Genomic DNA, 15,323 nt, shown 5'->3' with positions numbered 1-15,323 from the left:
TATAGGAGTAGTCTTCTCATTGAAGTACCAGAATTTATAACCTTACTGCTGATGCTAGGTACCACATGCAGTTTAGAGGAAGGTAGCAGTCTGAGGGTTGACCTTACAGTTCAGGTGCACAAATTCCTCTGAAATACATCTTCCTACTCTCAATTACAGAGTTAAAACTTCATTTTACAAGTGTATGCTTTCCTAGCACTGTTATGCACAATGTCCATAAACAATGTTTTCTTTAATTTCAAGTTAAGACTCCACTATACAGTTTCTGGCAATGAGAATTTTAGAGTAAAAGAGAAGGCCCAATACAACAAATCGCTAAACCAGAAGGTCTTGAATGTTATTTGAGCTTTTCTAAAATGTAGAAAAAAAATAAGAACAAGAGGAAAACAAAACCTGCCCTTGACCCCAAGAGCTGCCCCACACAAGAAACAGGGTTTGAAATACACAATTTATAACTTCAACTTATAAATATTTCCACTTTAATGTACCAAGTCAAAATCTCAGTGCAATCAGACCCACAATTTAAAGCACCCACTTTGGACTATCACATGGGTAAAAACAAATATAAAGGATCATTCCCATAAAAAAAAAATATATACCGGTGTCTGCCAAATATAACAGTTAATCTGTGTAATTTTTTATTTCAGTAAGATTGGATCCAGTTCACTTTTTAACCCCAAAGGAACACCCACTCACTGTTCCTGTAAACAACTTCAATGCACAACATTATGGCTTACCCTAAGGGTTAGATGTGTTTACATGTAATGGACCAAAATCTTTTACTCATGATAAAACACACAGCTAAACCCTTGTACAGAACTAAAAAGAAAAAAACCCTCTTATTTATATTAGTTCTCATTAAACACACAAAACCTGGGTGTTTTATTTCAAAGCAAAGGTAAGAATGAGAAAATCTGAAAGCTCTATTTTGTTTGCTCAGATGGCTCAACCTAAGAGGATGCACCAGCTTTATCTGCAGCATCATCCACTTCAGCACCGCCCATCTCACAGATCTTGAGGAAAGCCTTACAGAGTTCATCAAAGGCCAGCAAACAGCCATTCACCTCAGACACTCTCAGTTAAAGAACTGAGCTACAAACTTACAACTGTTACTACAAGTAGCTAAGAATGGCAACTTCCAGCCTGAAGTCCCAGGAGACACCTACTCTGTGGGCACCCACGCAGCTCTCCCTCTGAGACCAAAGCATTTTTGCTTTATCAGGCTTCTGAAAATATTCACCATACACAACAGAGGGGTAACAGTTAGGAGCTTTGAATCCTACAGAAATGTTTTTTTCACTTTGAGATGGTGTCTGAGGAATTAACCTGCCTGTGGATAAGCAGGAGAAGAGTCTGCTCAGAACAAGACTCCATTTCCGGCCATCTGATGTGCTTAGGTAAACCAGAGCACCTAACGTATATTATAGCTGCAGAAGGAAACAATACAGTACTCTTCTTCATGGCCTCCAGAAAACCTTGGACTCCCTGCTGTTTTTCTTAGCTAACTTTGAAGAATTCCTTGCTATAGAGGCTGTGCAGCCTCTAACTCTTTCTCATTTTGCTGGTGCAGATGTTTGGGGGCCACAGTGAATTACAGAATCACAGGATATTCTGAGTTGGAAGGGACCCACAAGGATCTTCAAGTCCACCTCTTAAGTGAATGCCCAGATGGGATCAAACCCATACTGTGGTGCCTCTAGCACTGTGCTCTAAGGCAGCACTTGAGTGACTCACCTGGCACAGCAGGGCAGAAACCAGAGTCCACAGCGCTCACCTGTATTCAAGCCCCTTTGGATGTAACCTGAAGACATCTGAGTGGCTTAAAGACTCCCGGCCCTCCTCAGAGAGGAGCAGTGCTGCTCCCAGGATGTGCAGAGCATCGGCAGGGCTGGTCTTGCCCCCTGCAGCCAGTGCCAGGGAAGCAGCACAAGACATGCAGGACATGCTTGGGAGGCAATTTGAATTTTAGTATAGTGTTTCACATATTTCATGCGTCGCTCTCCAGACACTACAGTATACATATATTCTACCTATCTATCAGCGTAATGAACTGAAAAGTGCCCTGTCAGCCACAATGAAGCAAGTGAGGAACCTGTTCATTTAGAATAAAATCTGCTGGTAAAGAAAAAAAGGCACAATGAAGTCAAGCAAAGAAAACAAGTCAACAGGAAGGGGAACACAGCAAGCCAAAGTAAGCAGAGATTTGAGGGAAAATGTTTAAAATGCAGATGTACAGTCTAACACTGCAAACATTACTTGTGTACACAACACTGAAATGTGTGCTTTTAGCCATGTTTTAATTGGTTCACAGTCCAGTTCGCAGTAACAGGTAATACAGTTAATGTGAACGTGGGCCTTTCACATCTGTTTGCACAGCAGCACTGTCAAACGCAATACAGGGAGGTCTCAAATACAGGAAACTGGATGCTATTAGAGACCTTCTGTGGGAAGGCTGGTACCCAGCTTCCTCGGATGCCATACAACAAGCTGTTCACAGGCTCAGCAGCCGCAAGACACACCTCAGGATGTCCTGTCCAGGTGAAGCTTTGATGCATTTGCAGGAACTTACAAGCAATTCTGCTGGGAGAAAGTACTAATTCAGTGATAGGCTGATCTAGGCATGCAAATGGGAGCTCCTGGGTGATCTGGTGACACCAGTTTCAGCTTCCCTACCAGACTGCTTTTTCCAGTCCAACATACTTAATTATGGCTGTGCTAATTGTGGTAAGTCACATAGCACTATGGAACAGTTCTGCATGGCAGCCACACCCGAATAACTCATAATATGCACACGCTTTCACTGAAACAAAGTGGACACCCCTAGAGTTAAGAATTTTATTTCTTGCTTATGAAATCTTTACATACTAAAGAAAATTAAATAGATCATTTAATCACATCCTAGCAGTATCAGCTCAGTAAACACTGCCATGGCAAAAATAACTGTAGGTAAAAATAATCATACTATCAGAAGATATACTTGCAGGTCAACTAGTGATCACATCAAAGTCCTAGCAAAGAGATTACCTTAATATTGTAATTGGATATGGCTGATAATGGGAGTAATTAGAAGCTGATCTGCAAGCAGATCTTCTGATAATATGACTTCTGCTTCAGCAGCATTAAGGCAATACAATTGGTTATTGCTGGTAAAAACTCGGGCCAACTCATCTGGTGTCTATCAGTCCACCAGCACACTCAGTCTTGGTTCCTTAGACTTCTTAACCCTCCTCCCTTCTGTATTCAAAGATACCAGATGTGAATTAAAGAATGATGTTCCCGTCTTTGCTGCTACTTCAACAAAACTTACGTTCACTGGAGTACTTTGTGAAAACAGACCACTGTGTTCAGGAAAAACACCCGCTTCAAGCACAGGCAATAGAAACTGGGAAGAGGGATAAAAGCAGGGTAACAGGGGAAGAACATTCCTTCCCTCTTCTGATAAAGGAGTCAAGACATCAACCCTTAAAAAGGACCACACAGACTTCCTACTCAGCTGTAACATCCTCACAAAATGCACCTCTCTCCACTTCACTATTTCTTCACAATTAATAATTGGGACCGCATGCTCTTTGGGCAAAGATCACCTCTGTTAGCTGGGCACTTCTACAACCTGTCTACTAAAATAAATAGTATCCTAAAATATATCTCTCATCTGTTTGTTACAAACTCTGGTGAAATTTACAATTTTCTGGTGAAAGGGTGGAGCTTGCCTGACAAGCCACCAAAACAACTAGCAGGTACCCTGCGCGAGCTGACCTCTGCAGCCCAGCTGCAGGCATCAAAAACCTGCCTGATGTCTCAAGTCCTCTGTGCTCCCAGAGAAAGCACCTCAGACCATAGAATCTATTTACTCTGTTTGACTAGAAGCAGGCTCAAGACAGGATACAGATAGGGAATCTGTACTTGGGGCTGACACATTTCTCAGGTTTTCAGATGTTTTACCATAAGAATTTTAAGGTTTCACTTGCCTACAGCATAAGGAATATGAACAGAACAGAAGAGAAAGGACTTTGATGTTATTAGTGTCATTTACTCTAGATCTGAAAAAAAAGTTTATAAATTTTATACAAATACCTTTAGGACACACAGCTTAAAGGTAACAATCATAGTCTTGCTACATGTCATAACCTCTTTACGGACTATCTGCTCAACACAGAATTGCACAAGTCTGAAGTCTGCTGCTCAGACAGCTCTAGCAAGCTCAGCAGCAAACCATAAAAATCACAAACCAACCCATTTTATTGAAATAGTTCATTCAAACATTCTGCAGCTATGCATTTTGATGGGGTTCCATGGAAAAAAACCTTGCAAAGAGACTAAGCTCTGGAGAATATTGAAAAGATTCCTATATGTAATGTTAATTCAATTTTTTAAAAATACATTTGTGACTTGATTCAACCAGAGAGCACAGAACTTTAGAAAATACACTTACTGTCATTTAATTTCCTTTTTGTAAGAAAAGTATAGTAGCAACCTTTTAGATTAAGTAGGACTAAATCACACCATCAGATGTTAAATATGAAGCCTGTACATTCTTATTTTCATACTAGCTTTTAGCCTTATGGTCTAAATTGACAAACTTTTATGAGTGGTTGGTTATACTCCATTCCATGTACTAGATACATATATAAAAGTCACTTTGTTCCGATGCTGACTGTGAAGGCTTTACAGATTGTGAGCTGAATTCAAGGTAATTTCCCTCTGTTCTCCTTGAATTTCCCTCTGCTCTCTGATGAATCCTTAACAAAATTTTTAAAAAGTATCTGTATATCTTAAATGTTCCAGTCTTGATAAGAGGAAAACCCCCCAAGCTTTGCCACGACTTTAATTTTAAGATTCTGACATCTAAAGTCTGAAAAAATCCTATTTTCAGTGCCCAAATAATTTACAGATCTTTCTTCAAATTACTTGCTTTTGGTTACAGTGCAGTTCAATGGCATAAATCCACCATTACAATCAGTGATCACCTGGGAAAAAATCAAAATTAGAGTACCTAACTTTCATCATAAATCACCAGTAATGAAATTTTAAAAATAATAACTGCATATACTTCAGACATATCTGAAAGGTGATTATTTATATGATGATATTTCAACAGGAGTGTTTTTCTCAACATTTGGCATTTTGGTATTATATAAAACCTGAACTTGTCTTCTAGTTCAAGAGTGGAAGTAAGTATTCCACCTGTTTCAATAAGAGAAAGTCTCCTTTATAAGCCTTTTACATCTCTGGAGACTTCTCCATGCACTTTTTAGTAATTTCCTTAAAAGAAGGGCAAAAGCAACCCACATTAAATGTAGCCATTGTTTACTTTATTACCGTTCTGTAGTGGAAAATACGTAACACCCATTTAAGCTCGCTCTGGAAATACCCTTTGCCCACCACACATGAGCAGGAAACCTTGTGGCAGTTTGCAGTGTTTCCTCCAGCCAGAGCTCTTTGTAACAGGAACTTGGCTTTGAAATGCCCTGGATTCCACTGAGGAGTTGTTGGCATCTCTGTTATATTGTTACAAGTGTTTGTATCAAGTAGAGACTCAAAGTTGCTGGGAAGCTCTCAGTGAGTTGACTTGAATGAGGATGATTATAAAACATCTCTAGTCTCTGCTTGTGATTGTGAAATAGGATTTCTGAAAGCTTCTCCACACATCATCAGTAGGTATTTAGAATTTAAGCACTCTGGACTTTCACAATAAGGCAAAGGAATCACTACACAGCATAAGAACATGTAGGGAGGTATCTGCAACAATTCTGCCTCCAGAATTGAACCTAGTAAACTGATCAGCCTCAAAAATCAGCACATTAAAATCACTCTCATCTGCTCACCACCTCAGTATGTGAATGAGCCAGTTCACCTGCAGCTTGCTCAGAACTATGCACTGTGTGCTTACTCAAAAAGAAACACGCGTGCCCCCAGGCTCACACGTAGCTGTAAGAAATGGAACAAAGTAACTCTTCTAGTCAATCCATAAATTCACCAGGTAAAATTATTTCAACTACCACAATACAGTTCAAAGCAATCCAAACTAATATTTATTTTAATATCTAGTCATGAACTAAAATACAAAATTTGACCAAATCGTGTGTAGTTTATTTTACATTTAAAAAATCAAACTAGCATAAATGTTATTTCCTACTCCCACAGAGGATGTGTGTTATAGTTGTAACAGAGAAGATGACAAGTAGTATTTGACAGAAAAGAAATGAACAAAAGAAAATAATTTCCCTGGCTTTTTATACAAAATCCCTTCATAGGATAAATTCAAACTGACAGAAGAGAGATTAAAGTGTATTTTTCCCCTGAGAAGATATGCTTCCTCATAACGGTAATGTCAAAATCCCTGACATCTGAGCCTACTTTATCTAACACAACTAAAACTGAGGAAAAAAAGAATACCCGACCTGCAAGTCTATGGCAAAAAGTTTGAAATAAGTGCACAGAAATGTTTAACTATGAACAGAATCTTCTGTTAGCAAGAACAGTGTCTGATAGTAGAGTACCAGGAGAAAAAACATCTAAATTAACAATCATCCTTACATAAAGTATCTGGACATATTATGTAAGCAGAAGAAAAGGGCATGGAAGAGCACCATAAAACTCCACAGCCCAGCATCTACCAGAACACAGTTAAACACAAAAAGTGTATTGTGTGTAAAACTAATGCTGGCTAAAAAAATAGCAATAAATACAACTTTTATTTTCAAATGTAACAAATTATGCTAAGTCAGGACAAATTGTAATGAAAAATCCACATACCAAAAATCTTAAGATATTAAAATAAAGTATATTTAAATGAAAATTTTAAAACCAAACCATAAGATTGCAAAACTTACTGGTCAAATACTTGGAATCAGAATTTGTAAGAGCATTCAAACTTGCCCTTTGACTCCTTAGCTTTTCCTACCTGACACATACTTTCTAATATTTTCATAAGTACATGCAGCTAACTTAAAAATGTAAGCACGCATTTTTAAAATTGCGGACTGCGACAGATAAGGCTGATATAAAATTCAGATTCAGTTGTGACTTGCCATTTATGAAACATATACTAGGCAAATCTCCACACAAAGCTATTTGTTTATGAACCCAGCAGTTTTGGTTCAGGTAGCTGATACTTAATTTCTAAAAATTCTAACTAGAGCTCAGTTTTTATTTATTTTATTTTTCATATATCAGGCAGTAAGTAGAGGATGATCAGGACCAGCACTGAATGCAGAACCTCTCATTACTAAATTCTTTCCAGATTGCCCCAAAGCCAGATCTGCAATAGACTGGAACTCTAGATGGTATATTGTTGAACAAAAGTCCTGAAGGACATCACTTTCACCTTCACATCTGCAGTCAAAGGCACAGAATCAAATGAAGATATATGCAAATATTTGGTTTGCAATATCTAAAACAGAAAGAGCACAAATTTAACACACCTAATCTATTTTTGCTACCTCATACCACAGTTGAACGTAAGGGTCTAAAATTAGGCATGCATCTCAGTTTGAAAGCTGCATCCCTCAGGCTTAGCAGGTATCACATAATTTCTGTTTTAATAACACAGAGAACTTAGCTATGTACTACAAAAGATATATATGCCTGGAGACAGCTGTACACTGAAATCTCTAATGAAATGAAGGAGAGTAAACCCTCTCAATGAAGCCAGAAAAAATTCATCACAGCAGAAAAATTTCACTGGGCTTCTTTCAAAAGTTTATCACACAAACCTGATACACTTCCCTACCTTCTCCTGGTTTCTTTTCAGTCTTTGCATTGCACCAGCCCCCACGTTTCTGTCACTTCTCTAAGACCTTTACTTCATTATTTCTACCACGGCAATTAAGTTACAAGTATGTCTCAACACACCTCGCAAGAGCTAACAGTGTTTCACAAAGCAGCAACGTAAGCAGGTACTAACTGGGGTTACTGCCACAAGCTACGTGAACGAGGAAAGCTCAAGCCCTCAGAGGCTGCTCAGCTCCAACCTGAGCTTAGAGGTTTGCCTTGATGGCAGTACTGCACATTCCCACTCAGCTCCCACACCATTCCAGAATCCTCCCACTCCTGAGCTGCCACACAGGGAGGAGAGCTCAGGAAACTCAAGAGCAGGTTCATATACCCAGGCTCATGCCAAAATGCAACTGCCAGCACTTTTCTTCCAAACACTACTGAAGAAGGGTGGAAAGTTCTGTTTCTTTTGGACTTTCTGGTCATGTCCTTTGCCTGGGAAATGGGTCCTCTTCTAAAGAGAAGCCAAACCCTGTCACCCACACCTAACGACAAGAAGCAGTCAGAAACCAAACCTTCTCCCTGCCATGATGAAGCCTGGTTATGATGCCTCTCCCAGTGCAGAAAGGGAAGAACCAGGTTCCTAGGAGATGACAAACCACCCCACCGCAGCAACTAAAGCACCTCCTTGTGTGCTGCAACTTGGCTGTCAAACTTGCACTGCCTCTTGCCTTCCCACTTCCACCTTGGGCCCTCAAGAATTACCTGTTGGACAGCTGAACAGCTTCAAAAGGAAAAGCAAGAAGTAAGTAAAGATTATCTTGTCTGGGAAGGTTGCTGTCCTGGGAACAGAGATGGGCACAGACACTCACTTGCGCTGCAAATTGGTCAACAGCTCCCACCCAGACTAAGCATCCATCCCAATCTCAGACACCAATCTCTCCTCACACATTTCCTAGGAAGCCAAGGCATGGAAAAAATCCCAGGCTCTACTCCACTGGAAAGTATTGACAAGAGTTCTGTGGCATATTAGCTCCACAAAGTTTTAGTTTGCTCTGAACCTAAGCAGTTTTCAACCCTACTGAGACATAGCAAGTCCAAGCTTCAATATCAATCCAGGAAACACACCACACTGTTAAACAAGCATCTCTTGTATTTTATAAAATAATTGTTTAGATCTACTAAACAACACTGAGGTATTATCTGATTCTTACAGCCTTTCCAGAGTCTTGTAAAGACAATGAAAACCAGAATTTCATATCTTAAATAAAAACACCGCTTCAAAAAAATTCTATTCATCATGAAGTGGGGGGAAGGAACACAGCTGAAACAAGTACTGAACAAAATCCTTGAGCATTAATTCAGTTATGGATTTCATTCAATTGTCAAAACCTTTCAGATGAAAAGGATCCTTTAGGAAGCAGTCTGAGTGATGATTTCTTTATTATTTCTTCACCAGCATTCAGTACAAAATATCAAACACAATTACAACAAAAAAAATTGAAGAACATTTAGTCCTCATCTGATCTGAAACATGTGCACAAACAGAATAGGCATTAATTTCATCACCCTGACAGCAACTGGGATAAGATGCTCAGGGTCAGAGAGAGATGAGAGCATTCATCATATTGAATTACCAGTCCTTTCAGCCCTTCAGTTGTTCTAATCACACGCATATTTGCAGCCATCCTAGTTTTCACATTCTATGGCAGGATTCAACTGTTTATAGCCTGTTTGAAATGGAAGAGACCAGACTTCCCTGACATAGTAAAGAGAAAAGTAGTAACACAGCCACAGTTCATCAGCTACTTGATGATTCAGAAACCTGGCGCCAAACCTACTATTAGCATCTGCAGATGGAAGGCCTTCAAAGCACATGAATTGTACCTGTTTGTACCAGGGACTGCTCTAACCCATCACTGATAAAATTAACATCATTTGCTCTCTGAGATTCTCTTTACATAGAATTCTTTTCACTTTATACAATATTACTCCTAGAAAACAGTACTGTAGGGCAGCTGCATCTTACAGCAGGATAGGTGAGAAGCAACACAGAGCCAAAGCAGGGACGTTCTCTCTGTGCCACTTTCCAATACCACTTCTACACATTTCATTACTCTGAGCATATAATCCTAGAGATTATTGAGGAGCACTGTCACAATGCCACTGATTAATAAATTTCATATCTTTATAGCTGCTTAATAGAATTCATGGGTGCCCACTAAACTGTAATTGCACTGACAAATTTACACAATGTTACAGGATTTCCCTTTATAGTCATAGTGGCTTTGTCAAGTTTACCTCACAGCACTGGGATGTTGTTGCTTTCTGTACTTTCAGTGCTGGTTCTTCAGTCTTCTACTGCCAACTCTTGCATGACAGTCAGCAAAAAGAACTATTTTTGGCAATTCGTTAATGAATTCTAATATTATTGGAAAACCTAAACTGATGCCAAGTAAGCTTGAGTTCTCTTAGGCTTTGTAAAACAAAATAGTTTCAGTGGAAAAAAGTCTGACCAAAATTTAAAAAGAGAAAGTATTTACAACTAAATACTTTTTTACTTACCAAGTAAAAAACTTTTACAGTTACTTCATGAGCCACTCTCTAGGACCTAAAATATCCAGAGCTCACAGCAATTATAGCTCTGGAATTATTTTACATCTCAAGTCAAATACTTAAGAGAAAGGGAAACACTAGTATTTCAAGATTTTCTATCATGCAGATCAGGTTATCACCTTACTTATCACCTTACATTTCAAAACAGAGGAGTTTACTATAAAGATAAAAAGCCTTACTAACATGAACTACAGTTTTAGTTTTTAAAGAATTTGCTAAGACTTCCCAGTCAAGAACAAAGAAAAGAAGAAAAATACACTTGTGCATGCAGCTGTGAGGGGGAGACAGATTTAGATACTTAATGGATTAACAGCAAATGAGAGAGAGAAACATCACCTCTTGACAGATAAATAAATAGAAAAAAAAAATCACAATAGACTTTGAATCAAAAGTATTTGAATCAAAAATATAGTCATCCATGTTTGTGATTGCAACCAACTCTACCCTATTAATATCCACTCACATTACTGGGAATTTTGGAAAATTATTTTAAGATCAGACACTTCAAATAACCACAACTGGTTCTTGTATTGAAAAACCACAAATACCTTAAGTGTAAAACCAAAGAATGCTAAACAGTGCATAATATTAAGGACATTTTAAATACAGTAAGACAGCAGCAGTGTTAACAAAATGTCACTTAAGCATCTGTAGAAGCCTAACGACTTCAGTGAGACTGCAACAAGTTCCAGTATTCTGATGGATGAGGTTGTCTCCTATTTATTCAGTTACAAAAATAAACATCCCAACACACTTCAATCGATTGAATAAATTAATAGTCTTGAAAGAGATGCAGAATTCCTCCCTCCCATGGCTCTTAAGGTGCCTTAATGCTGGTAGAGCCCTACAGCTGCCTTTATAAAGCTACTATTTTTGCTGGTTTATTGGAATTAAGTTTAATGATGCTACACTTCTGCATTAATTGCATGCCTTAAGACAGCCCATCCACAGCAGGTCTCAGGTTACCATCCCAATCTCACACACTCAGGCACATGGTTAACTTTCCACTGTGAGTTTCAAGTTAAAACACATGCAGTGTTCACTAGAGTAGGTCTAAAAGGACAGCCTGTTTCTCTCCCTTAAACAAGTGGGGACTATCTTCCAGTTAAATGACACATGGATTTTAAAGGTTATAGCTCTTACTTCTCCACACATGTATTGTATTTTCCAAGCTTTTATTTACCTTCCAGTCACTGTTACTATTTTATTTATCCTATGACATATGCCGCCTCCTCCTCCTCCACAATTTCTTATCATTATTTGTTGCTTACTGTGACAAAGCATCTCTGTTTCAATATTCTCCTAATTGATCTCCTGTTAGTGGCCTATAATTGATCATCACCATTTTTCTGTTTGTATGAAGTTTATCAATGCAATGAAACAGAGGTCAACAGACGATGGCTGCCTCGCTGTTTCTTTTGGTTAGCATTTTCCTTTCTTTAATGTCACAGGCATTTTTTGGATAAAAGGTCTTTTTAAAAATTCTAAGTGTTTGCTGCTGTCTGCACACCAGTTGTAGGCAGCTTGAGTAGCTTTTCCATTACAATGATTTTTGAATCTCATTCTTAGAATAGGTCAAGTTAAACTTCTCTACCACTACTTTCAGCACTCAATGACCAAAGTGTGTTACTACACATCAAACTACTTGCACTAGAGACACTACATAAAACAGAAGGCAGCTAAAACTATAAGTACCTGTGAACTACTGCTCCTTCTTCCTTTTTTTTTAATACATCAAGCACAACACAAGTTAGCTTATTTGGACAAGAGGTAAGGCGAAACCACATAAATTACAAGCTGAATCAAAGAAGATCTTGCTTATTTTGTATCTGTTCTATTTACTTTGATGTCAAACTGTGCAACTCTTGTATCTTTAGCTGGTTTAGTGGGTTTCCCAAGAGTCAGTATGAAAGCAAGGCCTACAACTGCACTCAAGAGTGGAAACTAGGGGAGATACAGCCTGATTCTGAAATAAATGCTTCATTACAGAGTGGAAAAAGGTCTTAGCCATGAATATGAGAAGACCTTATTTGTATGAGTTCTGTCATCTGTCAACATGTACTGCTATTCTTTGCTCTCAAGCACCTAAAGATGACACTATCCTCAAACAGCCTGTATATTAAAAAAATTTTGAAGGTCATGTTTAGACACAGGAAGCACCTGTCATTTATTATTTTTTACATGCACAATTAAAAGTCTACTTTCCAAATTACAGACAAATACATAACCCCTCAAACACTGAGCACCTCGTGAGGTATTATCACCTGAATGCAAATACCCCTCTGATCATACTGGAGAGGCCTCCAATTTCAACTTATTAACCTGAAACCAAGATCCTGAACAATCACAATCCGTGACTGATCCAAAATTTAAGGGCCAAAGAGTGACATGAGGCAGACTGCACGAAAACTAAAAATCTGTAATAACGGAGAGATAAAATAATCTATTTATTAAAAACCTGTACGTGTATTATGTACAATTATGTACAATTACAGCTGATGGCAGCTTTCTCATCTGCTACCAATTTAATGCTACAGATGTGCAGCACAGGCCACAGGGGTTCAAAGTGTGCAAAGGCGGCTGCCACTCAAGTGCTGATAGAGCACGACCGGTGTCGCATCTCTTCCGTTTCCCCGACCTGCAAAACGAACACAACACCAACACTCCGTGAAAAGCATCACCAGAGGAGCAGCGGCGGCTGCGGAACGAGGCGGATCCTCTGCGGTCCCGGGCACAGGCCACGGCCGCACCTGTCCGCGGCCCCCACGGCGGCGGCCCGAGGGCGCCCGGGGGACGAGCCCAGAGCCGGCACCACCGCCCCCGGACCGCCGGAGCCCCCCTGCCCCGCCCGGCCCAGCCGGCTCACCTGCACGCCCGTGTAGTTCTCGAAGAAGAAGAGAACCATGCTCTGGTAGATGGTGTACAGCCGGTCATCCACCTCGCGGTAGAAGCGGGAGGGCAGCACGGCGGAGAGCAAGCGCCAGGCGCCCCAGGCCAGCATGTAGGTGGGCGCCGTGCCCATCATGACGGCGGCGGGCAGCACGTAGCGCATGGAGTAGGTGTGCAGCACCAGCGACAGCAGCATCTTCCCGCTGCCCCCGGCCTCACCGGGACACCCACATGGGCGGCGCGCTCACACACAGCCCCGCAGCCCCGCCGCCCGCATCGCCCGCCGCGCCGGGCACACCCGCCAGGCGCCCGCGAAGCAGCAGCGGCGGCGGCGACCGCGGCCGGGAGGGACGGGGAGAGAGCGCGGCGTGAGAGGGCACCGGCTCACGGCTCCCCCAGCGCCGCTGCCGCCACCATCTTGCCCGGCGGAGGCGGAGCCGCGCCGCAGGAAGGCGGCCCCGGCCCCCGGCGCTTCCGGGCGGGCGGGAGGGGCCGCGCTGGCGCCGGGCCGGGCCCGGGACGGGCCCCGCGGGCAGCCGGGTCTGTGGCACCGGTTCTGTCCGCGCCCCCCGCCCCGTCCCGGCCGCATCCCCATCGCTCCCCAGCCAGAACCGGCAGCAGTGGGGACGGGCTGCTCGGCTCCGTGCAAAACGAGGCACACGCGTTTATAACTGAGGAGCTTAGTTTATATTAATTGTATCTTAGCAAAGGTTAGAAGACAATTCAGTCCTTTTTCCTGGCCGTCCCCCGCCCCCTCCCCACCCCCGCGCTCTCGGCCTATGAGTCCAAGGTGTCGCTCTGAAATGCAGCTCTCGCTGTGCCAGCTCCGGGCACAGCGATGCCCAGGGTTTGGGAGGCACTTCACGTGCCCGCTCGGACGCGGTCTCGCACTAGCAGGGAGCTGCCTGCCTCGCCTCTTCTCTCAGCCTCGGTCCCTGCCCCCCAATACCCTGTTGGCAGCAGAAGCCAGAGGCACCATCTGCTTTTGAAGAAAATGCAAGAGGTCCTGCAGAAAACAGTCTAATAACCTTCCCAGAGGAAATTGGTTATTGAGCTCTAGGCACACTAGTGAAGTGTTTACTCCTTGGTGCCTATCCTGAAGCTTGTGGAGATCTCACTGTTTTGAAAGAAGTGGGTGCGCAATACGTTCTGCTAAGATCTGTTTCCTTTGCCAGGTTTTAACTGGGACAAGCTTTGTCCTTTGCTGTTGTTGACCTCCTGCTAGCTGGTTTTTAGTGTGTGTTGAAAATGGCATCCTTCAGTTCATTAGTCTTAGGCATAAAAAGACACATCTTTACCAGTTCTAAAATGTTTCATTTTTATTCCTTTGTATGTTTTCCCCCATATTTCAAAGTAGTTGTATTTTCCTTGCTGAATTTTACATTACAAGTTTTCCTTTTTTGTTACTGTTTGAATTTTATTTTTTCCTTCCACTTTATGCTTTTTCGGCATTTTTAATCTTTTACCATCCCATACCACACCCACGTGCCCATGTTCACACACTTTGTTTCTGCTTTTCTTAACTGGACATTTTCTACAGGTTCTTTTTTTTAATGTATTTTCTCTCTTTGTGCAGTATATGTTGTCTGACATATAGATACCATTTTAGTGACACAAAAGGTACAGAGTCCATGTACCTGGGCTTAGGGCTTGACTTACTAGTGTAAGTATATCAGTATGATGTCGTAATATGGGGTTGTAATGTCTGCAACTGAATAAAACTCAAACTTTTCCACTCAAAAAACAAATATACCACAGTGATGAGATCTGGGACACTGCCACCAAGTCCTTGCATTTCTTGATTCATAGCTGCTTTTTATTGTAGATCCCTCGTAACTGTGCCACAGGAATTTCAATACTGGTCTTTCACATTATAGACATCAGATGCAAAATAAGAAGAATGTTCTGATATTTGCTACAATTTGTCATTTCTAGTCTTATGAAAGCATAGGCCCCAATTAGCCCTCCTTTAACTAAATTGCTCTCTGGGCATTTTACTTTCAGGTGGAAGAATAAAAATCACCCAATTTTGGGCAATCAGTACTCCAGTTCAGATATTAAGACTTCAAACCCATTTTTATTTTTTTCTGTATAAGACCTTG

General features: G+C 41.2%; 1 protein-coding gene across 1 annotated transcript in view; it reads right to left on the bottom strand.

Annotated features, from left to right (window-relative positions):
- Positions 1–13,640, bottom strand: part of AGPAT5 (1-acylglycerol-3-phosphate O-acyltransferase 5) — a 52,090-nt gene extending 38,450 nt beyond the window's left edge. The window contains exon 1 of the mRNA XM_084202604.1: positions 13,199–13,640. Coding sequence (XP_084058730.1) covers positions 13,199–13,417 — 219 coding nt within the window. The 5' untranslated portion in view covers positions 13,418–13,640. The remainder of the gene's footprint in view (positions 1–13,198) is intronic.
- Positions 13,641–15,323: the final 1,683 nt, after the last annotated feature.

This window comes from Fringilla coelebs (genome assembly GCF_963513975.1).
Source record: "Fringilla coelebs genome assembly, chromosome: 3".
Taxonomy (NCBI): domain Eukaryota; kingdom Metazoa; phylum Chordata; class Aves; order Passeriformes; family Fringillidae; genus Fringilla; species Fringilla coelebs.
Note: the sequence above shows the minus strand (reverse complement) of the source record. Positions and strands in the feature narration are given on the sequence as shown.